Source organism: Loxodonta africana, chromosome X (assembly GCF_030014295.1).
Source record: "Loxodonta africana isolate mLoxAfr1 chromosome X, mLoxAfr1.hap2, whole genome shotgun sequence".
Classification (NCBI taxonomy): domain Eukaryota; kingdom Metazoa; phylum Chordata; class Mammalia; order Proboscidea; family Elephantidae; genus Loxodonta; species Loxodonta africana.
This window is the reverse complement of record NC_087369.1, coordinates 13,912,856-13,935,139: the sequence shown is the minus strand read 5'-3', so window position 1 is coordinate 13,935,139 and position 22,284 is coordinate 13,912,856. Positions and strand designations below refer to the sequence as shown.

General features: G+C 44.2%; 1 protein-coding gene across 1 annotated transcript in view; it reads right to left on the bottom strand.

Annotated features, from left to right (window-relative positions):
- PRPS2 (phosphoribosyl pyrophosphate synthetase 2) overlaps window positions 1-21,439 on the bottom strand; it is a 35,030-nt gene extending 13,591 nt beyond the window's left edge. The window contains exons 1-3 of the mRNA XM_064277971.1: window positions 21,083-21,439; window positions 9,737-9,920; window positions 721-819 (exon numbers count right to left, since the gene is read on the bottom strand). Coding sequence (XP_064134041.1) covers window positions 721-819; window positions 9,737-9,920; window positions 21,083-21,204 — 405 coding nt within the window. The 5' untranslated portion in view covers window positions 21,205-21,439. The remainder of the gene's footprint in view (window positions 1-720; window positions 820-9,736; window positions 9,921-21,082) is intronic.
- Between the last annotated feature and the right edge of the window lie 845 nt (window positions 21,440-22,284).

Sequence of the window (22,284 nt, the reverse complement as noted above, 5' to 3'; positions counted from 1 at the left end):
GAAGCTGACTCGATGGCACCTGTTTTTTTTTTTTTTTTTTAACCGAGAAGCCATTCCTACTTCTCTAAAACTGACTGGAGGGTTTTATGAATTGAATTGTGCTGCCCAAAAGCATATGTTGAAATCCTAATCCCTGTACCTGTGAATGTGATCCTGTTTGGAAATACGGGTCTTTCTTTTGCTGTATTAATGAAGGCATCCTACAGAGGTAGGATGGGTCCTAAACCTAATCCTTCCTAAATGGTATCTTATAAAGAACGACAGCCACAGAGACACACTCACACAGAGGGTGGATGCCATGTGACAGTCAGGCAGACCGATCTGTAAGTAGCAAAGGAACACCAAGGACTGTGGCAGCCACCAACAAGGAGAAGAGAGGCCCACAGAAGGAATCGACGTAGCCAAGACCCAGATTTGGCCTTTTAGCCTCTACGACTGTGAGAAAACATATTTCTGTTCTTTCAAGCCACTCACTCGTGGTATTTCTGTTAGAACAGGGAAACTAAGACGGGGCATGGTGATGGTAGAAACGGGTGCTATTAGCATCACATTATATTGCCAAGTTCAGTAAAGATCGGAAAATCCAAGCACGTAGTCAGCTACAAACTCAAGCACAAGTACCTCCTTCTAAAAGTTTTAAAGTTAACAGAGTTGGGATTTAAGCACTCTCATTTTTAAGCTCCTGATCACAAGCAACAGAAAGAAACATATTGCTGGTACCTGTATTTGAGAGGCATGCAGGTCCATGGTGATGATGTGATCCGCCCCTGCCACCGAGAGCATATTGGCCACAAGTTTCGCAGAAATCGGAGCACGGCTCTAAAATACAAAGGTAGGGATTTTATAATAGGCAAAGGGAAGGAAAAAGATGGACACAGTGAGATTGCTCCCACTAAGACGTACATGAGAAAGATAAATCACAAGAGAAAATCAAAACAAATAATAAAGTGACACGTGTTATAAAGGAGCCCTGATGGCATAACGGTTAAGTGCTCAGCTTAACCAAAAGGTTGGTGGTTCGAACCTGCCAGCATCTCGAAGAAGAAAAGACCTGGAAATTTGCTCCCGTAAAGACTACGGCCTAAGAAACCCTGTGGGGCAGTTCTAACTCTGTCACATGGTGTTGCTATGAGTCTTGGAAGAAGTATAGCCAGAATGCTCCTTAGAAGCAAGGATGGTGAGACTTCATCTCATGTATTTTGGACATGTTATCAGGAGAGACCAGTCCCTGGAGAAGGACATCATGCTCGGTAAAGTAGAGGGTCAATGAAAAAGTGGAAGACCCTCAATGACATGAACTGACACAGTGGCTGCAACAATGAGCTCAAGCATAACAACGATTGTGAGGATGGCGCAGGACTGGGCAGTGTTTTGTTCTGTTGTACACAGGGTGCTATAAGTCGGAACCAACTTGACCGCACCTAATGACAACATGAGTCAGAACTGACTTGATGGCACACAACAAAATCAACAACAACAACCCATGTTGTAGTAACAAGAGATACACTCATCCCATTTTTATCCATCAAATATTTTACTGGTCATATACTACTGTGAGACAATGCATTTCCCATGGATATTTAGTTCAGAACAAACCAAATAAGGTACACAAACTGTTAAAAATACAGGTAGTCCCCAACATATGACTGGGTTCTGTTCCGAAGACTGTCGTGAGTCGGTTCTGATGTAAGTAGAATACCTCATTGTTTTTGGTTTTCATTATTATTGCCTTTTATTATCAGTACCATTATAGATCCGATCTTTACTTGTCTTTTTGGGTTGGAAACATTACATATAAACTTACAGATACATTTTGATACATACATTAAAAAACACACATCCATAAAAAAATGGATAACCCTGACATTTTGTCAATTTCAGTAATAACTCCACTTGTAGAAAGTTCTGGATCACCGGGATTTTCCCTGGGAATGGGAATGGCGTTTCTAGTCAGAAAATTAGGGCGCGTCGTCTGTATGCTCCTTTTACATGTTGCAACATTGTACACAGTACATATTACTAATGATAAGATGTACGGAAAAAAATAGATGGTCGTAAATGCGATTCATCGTAACTCAGATCTGTCTTAAGTTGGGGACCATCTGTACACATGTGATAGCACAATTTGTATAATTCAAATTGCGATAACTGTGCAGAATTAAAATAACGGGACTGAGAGAGAGACAATAGCAGGAAGGATATAAAGTTTATTAGAGGGCCCTCTGAGGAAATCACTTTTAAGGTGAGGCAGGCCAAGGCAGGGAGAACATTCCAGAGCAAAAGCAGCACATGTAATCACACATTCAGGGGACTGAACAAAGCCCCTCGTGGCCACAGGCAGTGGTCAACGAGAGATGAGTAAGACGAGGCCAGAAGGGGAGGCAGGGGCAGATCATGCAAAGCCCTGAAGGCCAAGGTTAGCTCTTAAACCCGAGTATACGTACAGACAGCTGGAAGCTCACATGATTATAAATTAAACAAAAACCAGATGGACGAGGCACTCCTTGAGGTGATTTAGAAGTTAATATTTAGAGAAACAGAAGTGCCATTATTGCCGACATTAAATCCTTTTCAAAGCTACCTAACGTCTCCATGGAGTCGCTGGGTGGTACAAACAGTTAATGCACTTGGCTGCTAACTAAAAGGTTGGAGGTTCGAGTCTACCCAGAGGTGCCTCTGAAGAAAGGCCTGGAGATCTCCTTCTGAAAAATCATCCACGGAAAACTCTGTGGAGCACAGCTCTCTACTCTCACACATGGAGTCACCGTGCATTCTGGAGATGACTCCACAGCAAGCGTTTTTTTTAAACTGCTCTACAGCTTTCATTTCCATATCATACACTGTGGACAACAGAAATGTCCATTTTCAGAAAGACCCAAGAGACTCTACAGACTTGGGATGAGACCTGGTAACAAGAGTTCAGCATTTTGCTATTAACAACAGCGTTCCTACGTATCAGCAACAAAACAGAAAATAATAGGCTTAAAAAAGACTTTATTCAAAATAGCAACAAATAAATGATGTGTTACACAAACATACACACAAGCTTCCTAGTCCATCTTAGTCTGAAAGCTCTGCTGAAACCTGTTCGGCGTCACAGCCACACACAAGCCTCCCCTGGCAGACGGGTAGTACACTGGCTAGGAACAGAACCAGAGTCTCCCGCATAGAAGGCAATAATTCTACCACTAAACCACCACTGCCCCCTCTATTATTAACTCATGTTGGCATCGTTAAACTACCCTGTTCTACGTCATTTTTGTGGTAAAACCGGATTTTCTCGGCTTTAATATCCAAAGCCCCCCGGCCAGTCTGGCTCTCACCTACTTAGATCCATTCCTTTCCCCACCTCTGCACTGGGCACGCCCACCCTCCTTTTCTAGAGAAGACTTTAAACCTGGCCTGTTCTAAAGGCAGCCCCCCATACACCCTGCCTCGTCTCCCCATCTCACCAGGTCCAAGGCTTTGATTCTTCCTGTCTGCTTCCAATCTTCCAACTTTAAGGCACTCAGAGAACTTGAGATAGAAATAGTCTCCTCTACCTTTGTTTGGGGCAGTGAGTGTATGTTAATGGGGGAGGAACACCTCAGTAAAGGACTGTGGGAACGGCTGCCCAACTCAAAGAATGTCATCAATGTCACTGAACTGTATATGGAGACTCCTGAACTGGTGTGTGTTTTTGCTGTGTAAATTCTCAACAATAAATAGATAAAATAAATTATTAAAAAAAAAACCCTGCCCTCGAATGCGACCCCTTCCATTTGGGACTACCTTACGATGCCTGCTGAAAAACCGATGCAGAAGATATTATACGTATAGATGACAGAGTTCACAATTAGACTATACGTTCCTCATATCCACTGCCATTGAGTTGATTCCAACTCATAACGACCCTATAGGACAGAGTAGAACTACCCCACAGGGTTTTCAAGGAGCAGCTGGTAGATTTGAGCTGCTGACCTTTTGGTTAGCAGCCGAGCACTTAACAGCTGTGCCACCAGGGCTCCTATACCCCCCTTAGCCTTCCTCTTTTCTGTCAGCTTTCTCTAACAACAAACTATAGGATTTCCTAAACTAGGGATTCCCCAAGCCTCTACACAAGCAGTCTCTCAAAGTTATCGTTTCCTTGCTTCTGTGTTGTTGACTGAGGTAAACCTTCTCTCTTCAATCAGCAGCTACGTTGGCAAGGCCAAGGAATCATCTGACTGGAGCAAAAAACTAAAGGCAGCTACCATGTTGTTACCAAGAAACACACTTTAAGCACTATAATTAAGAAAAGTTGAAGAAAAAGAAACATATGCTTGAAATGGCTAAAAATGGAAAGCATATCTCAATGTTTGCCAGTAGGAAAAGAGGTAAATAGCTAAGGTTCCACAGCCCAGCTAAACCCACTGGGGCTTTAAGAACTCTGTAGGGCTCTCTGTCTGCAGTGGCTGGGGGAACTGCTGGCGTTTACAGGACAAGGCCAAGGGGGCCGCCATCACGCCCCTTGCAAGGTGCAGGACTCGCCTGCCTGCATGGACAGACAGTGCTGGCTTCTACATACAAAAGATTTCCATTATGAATAAAGACAAAAAACAAAGTTTGAAAAACCAACCTTGGAAAAAGAGATAACTGCAAATGGGCTACCTGCAAACGAGACAGACAGTCACAATGTTAACATCTGTCAAAGAGGAACTCAAGAGTTACAGGTCATGGAACAATGGAAATGGCCACAGAATGATAAAAACGAAAAGTTTACTGGAGAAGATACAATGGTGCTATGCTTGTATGTATCAAATATCTTAGTACCAAATACAAAATACAAAACCTGGTAGAAATGAAAGGAGAACTTGGTTAGAGATACAGTTAGAACGTAAGGGTTTATTAAATCTCTTGCCCCAGAGAAGAGAAAAAGTAGCGGAATATGGTCAGAATCGACTCGACGACAACCAACAACAACGCTGCATGGCCAAGGACGAAGATGCTACACAATCCTGTAGTAACACACGAGTGGAATACCTATGACAACAGACTACAGGCCACACTGATGGGACAAATAAGTAAGCTGAAATTTGGCAGCTAAAAATACACATAAAACTTTTAAATTAAGTTTAGAATTAAAGAAACTGCATACATACGTAACAAGCGGGAGGATATGGCTTTGTGACCAAAGGTTTTTTTTTTTTATATCTCACATTTATCTTTTAATAGTATATATTTCAGACATTTCCTATTTGTACATAGAGTTCTGCTTCATTATTTTTTTTTAACTTTTATTGAGCTTCAAGTGAACGTTTACAAATCAAGTCACACTGTCACATATAAGTTTATATACACCTTACTCCGTACTCCCACTTGCTCTCCCCCTAATGAGTCAGCCCTTCCAGTCTCTCCTTTCGTGACAATTTTGCCAGCTTCCTCTCTCTCTATCCTCCCATCCCCCCTCCAGACAGGAGATGCCAACACAGTCTCAAGTGTCCACCTGATACAAATAGCTCACTCTTCATCAGCATCTCTCTCCTACCTACTGTCCAGTCCCTTTCATGTCTAATGAGTTGTCTTCGGGAATGGTTCCTGTCCTGGGCCAACAGAAGGTTTGGGGACCATGACCGCCGGGATTCCTCTAGTCTCAGTCAGACCATTAAGTATGGTCTTTTTGTGAGAATTTGGGGTCTGCATCCCACTGATCTCCTGCTCCCTCAGGGGTTCTCTGTTGTGCTCCCTGTCAGGGCAGTCATCGGTTGTGGCCGGGCACCAACTAGTTCTTCTGGTCTCAGGATGATGTAGGTCTCTGGTTCATGTGGCCCTTTCTGTCTCTTGGGCTCTTAGTTATCATGTGACCTTGGTGTTCTTCATTCTCCTTTGCTCCAGGTGGGTTGAGACCAATTGATGCATCTTAGATGGCCGCTTGTTAGCATTTAAGACCCCACATGCCACATTTCAAAGTGGGATGCAGAATGTTTTCATAATAGAGTTTATTATGCCAATTGACTTAGAAGTCCCTTTAAACCATGGTCCCCAAACCCCCGCCCTTGCTCCACTGACCTTTGAAGCCTTCAGTTTATCCCAGAAACTTCTTTGCTTTTGGCCCAGTCCAGTTGAACTGACCTTCCATGTATTGAGTACTGTCATTCCCTTCACCTAAAGTAGTTCTTATCTACTAACTAATCAGTTAAAAACCCTCTCCCACCCTCCCTCCCTCCCCCCTCGTAACCACAAAAGTATGTGTTCTTCTCAGTTTATACTATTTCTCAAGATCTTTTAATAGTGGTCTTATACAATATTTGTCCTTTTGTCTCTGACTAATTTCGCTCAGCGTAATGCCTTCCAGGTTCCTCCATGTTATGAAATGTTTCAGAGATTCGTCACTGTTCTTTATCGATGCGTAGTATTCCATTGTGTGAATATACCACAATTTATTTAACCATTCATCCGTTGATGGACACCTTGGTTGCTTCCAGCTTTTTGCTATTGTAAACAGAGCTGCAATAAACATGGGTGTGCATACATCTATTCGTGTAAAGGCTCTTATTTCTCTAGGGTATATTCCGAGGAGTGGGATTTCTGGGTTGTATGGTAGTTCTATTTCTAACTTTTTAAGATAATGCCAGATAGATTTCCAAAGTGGTTGTACCATTTTACATTCCCACCAGCAGTGCATAAGAGTTCCAATCTCTCCGCAGCCTCTCCAAGATTTATCATTTTGTGATTTTTGGATTAATGCCAGCCTTGTTGGAGTGAGATGGAATCTCATCGTGGTTTTAATTTGCATTTCTCTAATGGCTAATGATCGAGAGCATTTTCTCATGTATCTGTTAGCTGCCTGAATATCTTCTTTAGTGAAATGTGTGTTCATCTCCTTTGCCCACTTCTTGATTGGGTTGTTTGTCCTTTTGTAGTTGAGTTTTGACAGAATCATATAGATTTTAGAGATCAGGCGCTGGTCGGAGATGTCATAGCTGAAAATTCTTTCCCAGTCTGTAGGTGGTCTTTTTACTCTTTTGGAGAAGTCTTTAGATGAGCATAGGTGTTTGATTTTTAGGAGCTCCCAGTTATCTGGTTTCTCTTCGTCATTTTTGGTAATGTTTTGTATTCTGTTTATGCCTTGTATTAGGGCTCCTAAGGTTGTCCCTATTTTTTCTTCCATGATCTTTATCATTTTAGTCTTTATGTTTAGGTCTTTGATCTACTTGGAGTTAGTTTTTGTGCATGGTGTGAGGTATGGGTCCTGTTTCATTCTTTTGCAAATGGATATCCAGTTATGCCAGCACCATTTGTTAAAAAGACTATCTTTTCCCCAATTAACTGACACTGGGCCTTTGTCAAATATCAGCTGCTCATATGTGGATGGATTTATATCTGGGTTCTCAGTTCTCTTCCACTGGTCTATGTGCCTGTCGTTGTACCAGTACCAGGCTGTTTTGACTACTGTGGCTGTATAATAGGTTCTAAAATCAGGTAGAGTGAGGCCTCCCACTTTGTTCTTCTTTTTCAGTAATGCTTTACTTATCTGGGGCCTCTTTCCCTGAATTGGGTGTTTTTTTTTTTAAGACCCCAGATGCCACATTTCAAAGTGGGATGCAGAATGTTTTCATAATAGAATTATTTTGCCAGTTGACCTAGAAGTCCCCTTAAACCATGGTGACCAAAGGTTTTAACCACTCACAAGCTAAAGCTAGGTCACAAAGTGACAACCATACACACACACACAAGACCAATCAAGGCTCTCATTCAAGGTATGGCAAACCATGACCCACGGGCCTAGTCACTTGTTTTTGTATTGCATATAAGCTAATAATGTTTTTGACATTTTTTAATAGTTAAAAAAAAAGTATTTCACAGGATGGAAAAATTACATGAAATTCAAGTTTCAACACCCAGAAATAAAGTTTTATTGGCACTCGGCCACATCCATTCATTGATGTATTGTCTGTGGCTGTTTTTGTGCTACAACCACAGAGTTGTGTAGTTGCAGAGACTGTACAGCTCTTTACAGAAAAAGTTTGCCGACCCCTCTGAGCTAAATCCTACCTCAAGTGCTGAATGCAGTTCTGGAGACAAAGTGTTTAATGAGAAATTAACTGACTAGCTTGTGTTCAGCACAGGATCTGAAAACCACTCCTGAAGAAGTTGGGGTTAAAAATCCAGGGGGACTTTGGTATATGAATTCAAATTCATAAAGGGCTGTTTTCATATCCAAGGGGATCTTATGTGTACAGTTTCAGAAAAATTGGGTTGTTTCGGAAAACAATTTAGGGAGATAAACTGAGGTGTACCGGGGGAAAACTTTCTCAGGATTAGTTACCACATCACAGAACAGCAATGCCTCTTATAAACTGGAAGAATTTATACAGACCCTGGCTACACATCCATCCATTAGAAATACAGCGGAGAAAATGGCTTAGAGCTGGTCCCCTCGGAAGTTCCCCTAGAACTCCAACTTTTCTGAGCTATCTCGAGGGTAAAAGCCATGTCTTCTTCAATTTCTACTAAAGACTCACAGACCCCCCCCCCCACAAAGCTAATAATGCTGAAAGAATAATTCAGCAGTATCAACGTCATTCTTCTTGAAAGGTTAAAAAGAGATAACGGTATTTTTCAAATTAAACTTTTTATTTATTTTTGAAAATTTTATTTTGTTGTCGTTGAAAATATACACTGCAAAACATACACCAATTCAACAGTTTCTACACGTAGAATTCAGTGACATTGATTACATTCTTCGAGTTGTGCAACCATTCCTACCCTCCTTTTCTGAGTTGTTCCTCCCACATTAACATAGACTCACTGCCCCCTAAGGTTCCTATCTAACCTTTTGAGTTGCTGTTGTCACTTTGATCCCATACAGATAGTTCTTTAAAACAGCACAATGCTCAAGGCAGCCTTTTTTTCACTAGTTAAGTTGAACTATTGTTTGGTTTTAAGATTTCAGGGGATATTTTTTGTATAAGGTTTAAAGATTTTCTCAGGGCAATAGTTTCAGGGGTTCATCCAGCCTCCATGGCTCCAGAAAGTTTGGAGTCCGTGAAAATCTGCAATTCTGTTCTGCATTTTCCCCCTTTTGATCAGGATTCCTCTATCGAATCTTTGATTAAAATGTTCAATAGTGGTAGCTGGGCACCATCCAGTTCTTCTGGTCTTGTGGTGGAGGAGGCAGTTGTTTGTGGCGGTTGTTCAATTAGCCGTACATTCCATATCCTCTTCCTATTCCTGACTGAACATTTTATTTTGAGGTAATTATAGATTCACATGTACTTATAAGAAATAAGAGAGAGAGAGATCCCCTGTACCCTTTACAGTTTTCTCCAATGGTAAGATCTTGTCAACTCTAGTACACTCTCACGAGCAGGATCGTGACATCAATACAACCCACTAATCTTATTCAGATCTCAGCAGTTTTATTTGTACTCACTAGTGTGTGTGTTTATGCAATTTTAGCATACGTGTAGGTTCGTGTATCCACCCCCACAGTCAAAGATACACATGAGTTTCATCACCACAAGGATGATAATGGCATCTTAGTACCTGCAAAAATATACTTCATCTGTCTCTACTTCTGTAAACATTAACTTAACATTACAGCTGGCTCAAAGACAAATCTTTGAAAAAGACAAGGTGAAGAAGTCTATTTGCTCTGCCATTAGGATAGAAAGCAAACATTTTGCAGATATTTTCTTTGAGGCAATATTTGAGGACAGAGATCACACGACACGAACCCAGAGCAGGTTCTTAGGACAGAAGACACCTCTCCTACCTTGTCCTTTTTATCTTGGCGGGCATACGGGAAACACGGGATCACGGCCGTCACCCTGGATGAGGACGCGATTTTACAGGCATTGATCATGATGAGGAGCTCCATCAGGTTGTCGTTGATTTCCCCACAGCCGCTCTGAATGATATAGACATCCTCCCCTCTCACGCTCTCACCAATCTCCACACTAGAAAAGACAAATCGGACCAATCGATATGAAAGCATATTTGCATCCTGGGGTTCCCAAGTTAGCCCCAGTGTCGGTGATTCCCTAGGAGGACTCCCAGGACTCAGCATACAGTTGTACTCACAACTGTAGTCTACTACAGTGAAAGGAGATAGAATACAATCAGCAAAGGGAAAAGGCATGTGGGGGCAAAGTCTGGAAGAAACCAGGTGCAAGCTTCCAGAGTCCTCTCCTGTGGAGTCACACACGACACACCTAATTTTCCCAGCAATGACTTGTGACAACCTGTGTGAAATGTTGTCTACCAGGGGAGCTCATTAGAGACTCAGTGCCCAATTTTTGGTTTTTCTGGAGTTAATTACCTTACCTATTCACCTGCTAAGTTTTCTTAAGTTTTTCCAATTACTGTCATGTTGATTCCAACTCATAGCTCCCCCATGTGCATCAGAATAGAACTGTGGTCCACAGGGTTTTCAATGACTGATTTTTCAGAAGACTGCCAAGCCTTTCTTCTGAGGCGCTACTAAGAGGACTCAAATCGCCAACCTTTGGGTTAGCAGCTGACCACATTAACCGTTTGCACTACTGAGGAATTCCAAATTCAATCCTAAACACCTCTAAGGATCAAAAAACTCTTCATGATTTCAGAGGGCTCAAGCACAACATTCATTTCATTGTCCTGCAGATGTCTCTCCCAGAGCTGTCTGACTTAGTTTATCTTTCTGCTTGGGCACAGCTGCCACCTGACAATTCCCTTTAACCCTCTCCTGCACGTGATTTCCCATGTTCTGTATCCTCTTTCTTGGTGTACTTCCTTGTTTGTTGATAGCCATCCTCCAGTAGCTTCTTAAAAAAAAAAAGCTTCTTAAGAAACAGTAAACAGGAGCTAAATTTCTAGAAACTTATATGTCTAAAAATTTCTGTTCTCTGGGTTGAAAATTCTCTCCCTTCAGAGTTTTCGAAGCATTGCTCAAGTGGCATCTAGTTTTCAGTGGTGTTGTCCATATGTCTGAAGACATTCTGATCCTTGATTCTTTACATAGGCCCTATTTTTTTCTCCCTCAAACCTTCTGGGGTCTTTGCTTTAATCCCAGCATTCTGTAAGTAAATGATCACTTGCCCTATTGTGGGTCTATTTGCATCTATTGTGCTGGGCACTTAGTAAAGTACTATTTACCTAGAAACCTACAACCTTCAGTCCTGGAAAATTTTCTTGGATTATTTCTTTCATGATTTCTTCTCCATCTGCTCTGTTCTTTCTGGGACACCCATTAGTTGGCAGATGTGTTAAACTGAGCCTCTAAAACTCATATTTTTTTTTGTTGTTCCTTTTCTCTGTCTGCATCTTTGTCTACTTTCTGAAAGAGTAGCTCAACTTTATCTTCCAAATTCTTCCAGAGTTTTTTTTTTTAGTTATTCTTTCTATGATCACATTTTAATTTTTAAAAGCTTTTTCTTATTCTCTGATGAGTACTTATTTTGTTTTTCTAAATCATCTTTTTGTTTATTATGGCTGTAAAAAAAATGGCTGTAGGACCACTTAATTCTCTGAGGATATCAACTTTTGAGGAGAAGGGGGAAGGATGTTTTCTCCTCATAGTCTCTTTCCTCTAAGTGGCTTCCCCCACACCTTTGATTTTCATCTTTTGCAGAGGGTCTTTGCTCAGGTGTTGTCTGTTTACATTTAATAGTGCTACTACTACCACCCATTGTTGTTGAGTCGATTCTGACTCATAGCAACCCATTGGACAAGTAGATAGAACTGCCCCATAGGGTTTCTAAGGAGCAACTGGTGGATTTAAACTTGCCAACCTTTGGTTAGCAGCCAAGCTTTTAACCACTGCGCCACTAGGGCTCCACATTTAATAGTAGGGGACACTAAGTAGTTAAGTACATGAGTAGTTGGGGAGGTACAGATGAAACATGACTGCCCACTGAGTTGATCATTGTTACTGCTGGGAATGGGGACACAGGAATTCCTTATACTACCCTTTTTAAATTTTGTATGCTTTTTGAAAACCTTTATAAAATATTTTTAAAACACTTTTGAAAGCTATCCTTTTTTTAAAAAAGTTGGTTAAAAAAAAGTTGGTAGGAGTGATTTTATAAAATATTTAATGCTGCATATCAAACCATACATTTATGAGTCAAAACATTTAAAAGTTATGTAAGACATAACAAGTTATCCAGTCACCTGGACACAAGTTTTGAGAGGTACTTACCAGGAAACCAAATTATCCAGCTATATTACATCACAGACATGTGGACTGAGAGCCAATGAGTTCTCTTGCCTATGATATGGGTCAACAATAAGAAGAGGACAGAAGCCATCACTCCCCAGAACCAGTGGTTTTCAAATCTGGAATTCGCCTAGGTTGATTTTTAATGCTCAGGGTCTCATGAGAACCTAACATAATTGTTAAACCAACAGTCCATGCTGCTCAATAATATGGCTCTGATGGACATGCCAACACACTATAGAAGCTTCCATTCTTCTTTCAAGGTTCCAAGACAGACATTCACTCAAACATTTTAGCTGCTATTTTCTAACTGAATCATTGGTGAGAATTTGGCAGTGGCTCTCATTAAGGGGAGAGAAGGACTACTCTGTCTCCTAGGGGATGTCTGGTGATGCCTGGAGACATTTTTGATGGGCATGACTGTGTGGGGGGAGGGACTATACTACTGGCATTTAGTGGGGACAGGCTAAGGATGCTGCTAAACTTCCTACAATGCACAGGACAGCCCCCACCACAAACAATGACCCAGCTAGAAATGTCAATAGTGTTGAGGTGGAGAAACCCTGAAATAAGGCATGGAGTAATCATTTCTCAGAGTTTTGAGCCTAGGGCTTCATAGGGAAAGCATTGGAGCAACACTGTTACAGGGGTTAGGAACAACGTATACCAAAACCTCTTTCAACCACCACTCAATCAACTCTTAAGATTAACTGACCTGCTCTCTTGTGTGTCCACACACTTCCGTCCCCATCTGTTGAACCACATGCTTACCAAAATCAGTTGTATTTATTCCCAAACTCGCAGCTGCCATTTATTTTTATTGTTGTGATTAATTGTTGTACTAGCTAGGTAAGAGATGGAGGAAAAAGACAGATTTTGCAAGCTAAATACTTCCCTCATATTTTAAAGTCCCATTTCACTGCGGGCTATGCAAGAAACATGGCTCTGTGTAACTGCAATCAACAATATTCCAAGGTCTTTGGCCCTAAATCCAAAGACCAGTACATAAGCATAACTTACACTTTAAGTTAAAGGAAGGCATTTAAGGCAGTATTGACTCTAGTGACCCCCTGTCTTAACTGACTTTAACTTTATTTCTCAATTAACCAACTAGCTGTAAGGTCTGATTATGCTCAGTAACATTTATGAAAATATAGTTCCAAGCTGCTAAGGAAACTAGAAAATATGTAACTCACAGAAACACAATGAGTATGTGATAGTAGAGACAAATAATGACGCATCAAACAAAAAATACATGAGTTTCAACATCATCCGAATGGTTATGGCAGACATGGAAGACGGCTCACCCAATACCCACTTCCAACCCTCTTCTTCCTTGCCAGCATCTACTAGAGAGACATGAAAAACTCAAGAATGTGACATTCTAGCTACCTTTGCAGCAAGGGCCATGTGATATAGTCCTAGTCCCTGACATAGAGGCAGAAGTCTCACGGCCCCAGGGCTGTACCACTGCACAACTCCAGAAGGCATCATCCCCCCATGCCCCATCTCTTTTCTGACCCACTCCTTGCTTCAACACAGACTCGATACCCAGAGCTATGGCAGCCATCCTGCAACTATGAAGAGAAGGTCAAAAGAATCCCACAGGCTCTGACCCTAACATTGTTGAGCCACCACTGAAGCCACCACCTACTTCTGGGTTTCTTGTTATGTGAGGAAATAAGCCATTATTTGCTTAATAAGCTATCATTAGCCAAGTATTAGGAGTCCCTGGGTGGTGTAAACAGTTACGCGCTTAGCTACTAATTGAAAGGTTGCAATTTGAACCCACCCAGAGGTGTCTCAGAAGAAAAGCCTGGTGATCTGCTTCCACAAGGTCACAGCCATGAAAACTCTAAGGAGCACAGTTCTACTGACACACACGGGTTCAGCATAAGTCGGAATCAACTTGGTGGCAACTAGAATTGGAACTGGAAAGCCAAGTATTAGGCTGCTGTAGCCAAAAGCATTCCTAACTAAGTGGTTCCTGAAAAACACACGTGCGTGCGCGCGCACACACACACACACACACGACAAATGAAGGGGTCAAACCCTTCTCTGACACCTTAAGTGAAGCCATTATTGTTCTATTTAAACATAGCACTAAAAATGATAGTGTCTAATCCTCCAAATTTTAGAATGAGGCCCCAGAGCACAGGTCCAGTAAAGGGACTTCTCCCTTACCACAGGACCACAAGGGTAGGTATTCCTCACCTAACCACACCTCACTCACCCATGTGAAGCCTAGAGAGGCTGCCCAAGGAGCCAAGCAACACACCAAGGTGGGGGAGCGGGGCACAGGAATCCCCTTGAGGTGTAGACAAGGGGACACCCGTGCAGGATGGTGGCCCCTGAACAAGCAAGCTCCGCTTCAGCCACCTTGGCCTAGGAGGAGGGAGGGGACACAGCAGGAAGGCAAGGATACTGCTGGGGGACAGGAGCCCTGGGAAGTCAGGAGCTCCTGGTGACCCTGATACGGCAGAGGCCTTTACTCAGGGTTGAAAGACATCACCTCTCCTCAGGGAGCTGGGAGGGGGTCAGTGTTCAACATGAGAGAGCCCAGCCCTGATCTGTCTGTTTCAGGGGAAGAAAAGCTGAATGGCGCCCTGTGCTCAGACAGGTTCTCGGGAAAATCAACTTCCCAGAGACACAGTCAGCTCGGCTCTATCGCTGGTTTTCAAAAGGTAAATCTGTTCCAAACGATTGATATATTAGGAACAATTTGAGCTTAACATGAATTTTGCCTTGGCTTACATGTGATCTCTCTCACCCTGAGATGAGAATGCAGACAGACAACTGGCCCCAGCAGAACAGAGCTACTTGGACACACTAAACGCATATGCACACACGCCTCACCAGGACAACAATCCACACCCATGCACATTTGATGTCGCAATGTTCCATCTGATTTTAGACAACCTTCCTGCTATGACCTCACAATAACTCCCAAGCTGTGACCCTCTCAAGGCCACTCCCCACGCAAGCTGCAGGTCTTCTTCAAGAAGTACCAGATCTATTGAAGTATCTCTTGTATTTTTTAAAGTTAACACACGTAAATTTCTTAGCACTTTCATTACATTCCTATCATTTTATGTCACAGAGGAAGTTTTGGAATGTTATCCACCCCCTCCCCATTTTTCCCATAAAAAACCCATCACCGTCAAGTCAATTCCGAGTCATAGTGACCCTATAGGACAGAGTAGAACTGCCCCACAGGGTTTCCAAGGCTGTAATCTTTACAGAAGTAGACTGCCACATCTTTCTCCCTTGGAGCAGCTGGTGGGTTCGAACCACTGACCTTTCGGTTAGCAGCTGAGTGCTTAACCACTGCGCCATATTGAGGGAAACTATGTGACAATTATCCAGTTAATGAAATTGTGGGAATCCCAGGTAAGAAAGGTCGCCATTTGCTCCTAGAATTCCTTCCACAGCTGCTTTTTATTTATTTATTTTTGCTACGAGTTGGAATTGACTTGATGGCAATGGGTATTTTTCCCATAAACCCTATTTTTTTCTCTTGCACACTTTTGCAATGTGGTGCTTTTTAGACATATATATGTCACGTTATAACAGAGCTGACTATAAATGAAAGAAGGCTCATAAATAATTATCTTTCTTCCTTCTCCCAGTACCAGTGGCCGATTATATTCAATATAATTGTTTTATTAAAAGAGTCAACTATAGCCAAAGAAAAATTAAAAACAAACCAACATTAGGGACACGATGTGGACATCTATCTGGACTAAATAAGTCTATGAGTTGAAAACCGACTCGACAGCACTTAACAACATACCCAACTTGAAGGAGAATACTTAGAAGGAAAAAGGAAGTTTTTCAAGTTGACACGTTCCGAAAATTAGTTTGTATAACATTCCGCCATGTTCTTGCATGTTTGTGCTCTCTGCTACGGATGGAAATGGTATGGCACCAATGTCAAGAGGGAAGGGACAGAGAGAATTCTATATGCTCTCTCCCACCTCAAGCTCTAAGGAGCAAAATGTAATTCCTTTGTGACTATCACATCAACTGTAAAATGAAGTTGATGGGCAAACCACAATATTATACAGCTCAGGGATCCAAAAACTCCAGCCCACAGCCTGTTTCTGTTTGGCCAGTAAGCTAAGAATTTGTGTGGTAGGCAGAATAATGACCCCCTAAATAGGTCCGTGGAGCCCTGATGGCGCAGTGGTTAAGAGCTTGGCTGCTAACCAAAAGGTTGGCAGTTCGAATCCACCAGTTGCTCCCTGGAAACCCTATGGGGCAGCTCTCTCTCTGTCCTATAGGGTTGCTATAAGTCAGAATCAACTTGATGGCAACGGGTTTGGTTTTTTTAGGAACAGGTCCACAAGGAGCCCTGGCGGCACAGTGTTTAAGCACTCAGCTGCTAAATGAAAGGTTGGCGGTTCGAACCCATCAGCCGCTCCATGGGAGAAAGATGTGGCAGTCTGCTCCCATAAAGATTACAACCTTGGAAACCCTATGGGGCAGTTCTACTCTGTCCTATAGGGTCGCTATGAGTCGAAATTGACTTGATTTGATGGCAGCAAGTTTGGTTTAAAATAGGTCCACATCCTAATCCCCAGAACCGGTAAATATGTTCGTTTACATGGCAAAGGGGAATTAAGGCCGCTAATCAGCAGATCTTAAATAGGGACATAATTGTCGATGTTCTGGGCAGGCCCAGTGTCATCACAAAGGTCTTTCGACGTGGAAGAGGGGGGCAGGAGAGGAGTCAGAGGGCAACGTGACCGCAGAAGGATGGTCCGAGAGACCCAACACTGCTGGCTTTGAAAAGGGTGGAAGGGGCCATGAGCCAAGGGATGCGGGTGACTTCTAGAAGCTGGAAAAGGTAAGGAAATGCAGCCCTGCCGACCCATGGTGGACTCCTAACCTACAGAACCACTAAAACAACAAATTTGTGTTGTCTTAAACCACAAGTTTGAGGTAATTTGTTATGGCAACAATAGAAAAGTAATACAAATGGCTTTTACATCTTTAAAGGAGAAGGGGACGAGGAAAAAGAGCAGCAACATGGAACATACGGCCTGCCAAGCCTCAAGCATTTACTATCTGGCCTTTTACGGAAAAGGTGTGCCGACCCCTGGTCTACCCTGACTGTTTATCCAAAAAGAAATTATACTCTATATGGTCTATTTTTCCTCAGGAATCTCAGCCCCCATTATGACTAGCAGTTGGGGAGGACAGAGAATACCATCACTGTGGCAATAATGTTTCCAAAGCTATTCCTGCTTCTGCTCATGACGATGATCACGTCTGATCTTTATTCTATGTCTTTTACAAACTGTGGACAGAAGGCAGCTTTCATTGGTTGTCCAGGTAGACCTTTACTGATTCCCAAATTAGAAGGTTGAAGAGTTTAAGCAACTCAACAATGAATGGGTGTGGTCATTAAAAGATGGCCATAGACTCCTTAACACTTTCCCCATCAAGAAGTGGGGCCTATGTGCCACCCCCAGCCCCCGAATCTGGGAGGACTCTGTGACTGCCTGACTGAAATAATGTGACAGAAGTAACAATGTGCCAACTTCTGGGTCCAGGCCTTAACACTGGCAGCTCCCTCTTCCTGTCTTTTGGAACATTTGCTCTTAGAACTCAGCTTCCATGCTACGAGGAAGCTCAAGTAGCCCCAAGGAGAGGACCATAGGAAGGGGAACTGAGGTTCCTAACCACACCCCCAAGCAACACCGTACCAACTTGAGCGAGCCATCTTGGCTGTGGAGCTCCACCCCGTTAGCTGTCCCAGCTGCCACCACATGGGGCAGAAATGAGCCTTCCATCCTTGTAGTTGTTAGGTGCTGTGAGCAAAATAAATGACTATTGTTTTAAGTTGTTACATTCTGCCATACTTTGTTACACAGCACTAGATAACCAGAACCTTGGGTCTTTACTGACCAGGATAAAATGTTACAATGGAGACTTTCAAGACAAAATGTTACAATGGAGACTTTCAGACACCACCATCAATGCCGTCCTAGAAAGTCAGCATAGGATTTTGGTGGTCTAGAGTGAAGCTAGGGCAGACATCTCCCCGAATATCTGAAAGGATTTAGAGATGAGAAGGTAAAATCAGGAATCTGTGTCTGATCAGGCACCATTTTAAAACGGTGCAATGGGAACAGCCACAACCAAAACTAACAAAAAAAGAACCAAACCAAACCAGCTGCCATTCAGTTGATTCCAACTTATGATTACCCCAGGTATATCAGACTAGAACTGTACTCCATAGGGTTTTCAAAGCTGTGACCTTTTGGAAGCAGATCACCAGGCCTTTCTTCCGAGGCACCTCTGGGTGGATTAAAATGCCAACCTTTCTTTCAGTTAGTAGTCAAGTGCTTAACCATTTGTGCCATCAAGGGACAGGAAACCAGATTTCTGGTCCTGGCTCAGGGAGAGATGTGGGAAGAAGCCCCTTACGTGAACTCAATCAATTTTCTCTTCCTTTTGCCCTTCTGTTTCTCTTCTCTAGTCCACACAGTAAAAACCAGAGCACCAGCACAGTACCTGGTCCAGCACACACTGTATAATCAATCCCTGTAGCTGTATAGTTCAATGAAAGAGAAAAGCCAAGAAGTTAATCTTTTATAGTCTACACATCAAAAACATGAAATGTTGCTGTATAAGCAATTGCCAGACTTCATGCCAAGTAGTTTTTGAGACCTCGTGTTTTCTAATTAGCAAGTCTTAGTTATAATACACTCAAAACCAAATAAATTTGAGCCTGCTTTATACTTAAAACAAACATTTAAACATACATATTTCAATGTCTGAGTGAATTTCACCCAACAGTGCATACAGTATTTTTAGCAGAAATCCAACATTGACTTAGCAATGAACTTCTGATACAGATTAACCATGCCCTTTAGCAAATGACTGTGCTACAAGGAGATAACATGGAAGGGCAACATATTTGCTTTCAAATCCCATTTCATCCAGAAATTTCTCCTTTAAGTTACTATTAAAAAAAAAAAACCCAAATCAAACGCACTGCCATAGAGTTGACTCTGACTCATAGTGACCCTACAGGGCAGAGAAGAACTGCCCGTCAGGGCTTCCAAGGAGTGGCTGGTGGATTCGAACTGCCAATCTTTTGGTTAGCAGCTGAGCTCTTAACCACTGCGCCACCAGGGCTACTTCCTAAATAAAAGCTATTACCCCTTCTCCTGTTCTTGGAGTCCCTAGGTGGCGCAAGCAGTTAAGCAGTCAGTGAATAACCGAAAGATTGGAGGTATGAGCCCACGTAAAGGTGCCTCAGAAGAAAGGCCTGGCAATTTACTTCTGAAAGGTCAAAGCCACGAAAACTCTCTGAAGTGCAGTTCTACTCTGCGCTGTTCTACTCACGAGGTTGCCACGAGTGGGAACTGACTCCATGGCCACTGGTTTGTTTTTTGTTTTGTTTTCTCCTGTTCTTTGAGCTTTTGAAACTTGACTGGCATTGGCGAAATACTGCCACATTCATGCCCAGCTCTGTCTTTCTCCAGAGCCCCTGACCATCCTCCAGGACCCCTGTATTAAACGCTACCAAGCTGAACGTACTCACCTCAGTGATACCACCTATCACTCACTGTTTCTTCACTTCTCATCAGAGTCTTCTAACTGTAATTCACCACCTCAAAGAAGTCACAAGGAACAATTCACATGGCCTAAAAAGCTGACTCAAGGAAAAACACATCACACCAGACCCATCTTCATCATACATTATTCTTCTAAGTTCTCGGTATCGAAGCAATTTTTGTCTAACCCAAAGTCACAAAGATTTTCTCCTATGTTTTCCCCTAGAAGTTTTATAGTTTTAGGTTTTACATTTAGGTCTATGATCTATTTCAAGGTAATTTTTGTAAATGGTGGGAAGGATGGAGTGGAGGCTCATTTTTTTGGCATATGGATATCCAACTGTTCCAGCACCGTTTGTTGGAAATGTTCATTGAACTGGGAGTTTGCCAAAGATATAAATATTATCAGTAACTGTGCACAGAGAGAGAGAAAAAGGTGAGACTGACCTGAAATTGGTCAAAGAGCTGTGCAGACTCAGGCAGGTGGCAAAGGCCCAGCTTCTGAGCATGGCCACTGCCTGACAGTACTGAGTAGAGGTGACCACTTCTCATGACCTTGAGAAACAGGTACAAATGACACTCAAACCATTCCCTTGCCACTGAACACAGTGTTGTTGCTAGGTGCTGTTGCGTCGACTCGACTCATAGCAACCCCATGTGATAAGAGTAGAGCTGCCCCATATGGTTTTCTTGCTGGTAATCTTTACAGAAGCAGATTGCCACACCAGGCCTTTCTTTCACACTACTGGGGGGGTTGGACCCGCCAACCTTTAGGTTAGCAGCCGGGCTACCAGGGTTCCTACTGAACACAGTAGAGCCCCAGATTTACAAAGCTACAAGCCCACCATCTTTGAGGCAGACAAATCCGGGGCAGCAAGGGGAAGCCGGCATGTACACCCTGGAGCTGTCACACTCGGAAACCTTTGCGCAAACACACTCTCCCATTACCCCTGTGCTTTCCACACTGGCTGAGCCTTAGTCACCACGGTGCTTTAAAAACGTGGGTCCCCGGCCCTAAATCAGGACCAGCGGGCCTGGAAAGCGGGGTCAGGGGGCTCTGCAGGTGCGGACAGGGGGCCGCTCCAGGGTTCAGCGTGCGGGGAGCGCGCCGAGTGGACTGGTCGACCTGGGGTCCCCGGGCCCGCGCCCTGAGCGCACCGGGCAGCGAAGGGCTGCGCGGCGCCGGCGGGGGCGCCCCCTCTCTCGAGGCCCTCCCTGGCTGGGGGCGCGCGGAGCGGCCGGGGTTCCGGGTCCGGCCCCTGTCGGCTCCGCCCGGGCGCGCGGCCGGCAGTCCCGCCCGGCGGGGGGGGGGTGCGGCGGGCGGCGGACGGGCCCTCCCGGCCGGGCCCACCTGGTCTCCTGGTTGCTGAACTTCTTGGTCACCACCTTGCCCAGCTCCAGGCCCAGCCGGTCGGCCACGCGCTGGGACAGGTCCTGGTGCGAGGAGCCGCTGAAGAGCACGATGTTGGGCATGGCGGGACTCCGGGGCGTGCAGTGGCGGCGGTGACGAGGACGCTGGCGGGAAAGTGCGGCAGCGGGACCCGGAGGTGGAGCTGGAGGAAGGGGAGGAGGGAGGAGCGGGAAAGAGCTACAGCGGAAGGAGGAGCTGGAAGCCACAGTGGAGCGCGTCAGGACTGGGAGGTTACAAGGGAGGAGCAAAAGGGGAAGGAGGTGTGAGAAAGTGCGTCAGGGCCTGGAGGAGCTGGAGGGGAGGGAAGAGCAGGACTGGCAGGAGAAGCTAAGGGAAGAGCTGTAAGCGAGGGAGGAGTGAGAAAGCAAGTCAGGACCTGGAGGAGGGGGAGGGGAGGGAGGAGCTGGAGGGGAGGGAGGAGCTGGAGGGGAGGGAGGAGCTGGAGGGGAGGGAGGAGTGAGAAAGTCAGGACCCAGAGGAGCTGGGGGAGGAGCTGGAGGGGAAGGAGGATGTGAAAACGACAGGGAAGAGAGGGAGGAGGGGAGGAGGGCAACAGGGAGAGAAAGAGGGGAAAGAGGAAAGGGAGAGGAGGGGCTGAGAGGGAAGGGAGTAGGAGGGTGACACTGAAAGGGGAGGAGAAGTTGGAGGATGGGAGAGAAGAGGAGCTGAGAGGGGAGAGGGAGGGGAGGAGGTTGTGAGACCCTGGGTGGCCCTGAAACGCATAGGTACCCTTGCTTGTGGCATGGAGGTGGAGGGACTCCAGAAGCAACTGAGGTGCCCTTGGTCGGGGGGAGCACACTCCTGTCCGCAATCTTGATCTTTCTGACCTGCCTCACCAGGGAGGGCAAAGAAACTGGGTTAACTGGGCACAGAGGGAGGGGAAGGGGCAACGGATGTGCCTTGCAGCCAGGAGAGACCCCCCAACCCTGAGCACCCCAAACCTAATGCAGGCTACTGGTGTTCAACTACGACAAGGGTCAGCAAACTACTGCCCGCGGAGCCAATCGCGATTTTTGTACCAGGGAGCTAAGGATGGCTTTTAGATATACATTTGCAAAGGATGTGATGATAGGATGCGCTGCCATTGAACCTCAATTAAGAGAAATTTTATCCTCCCCAAAAAGAGTTTCTTCTATTTAGAT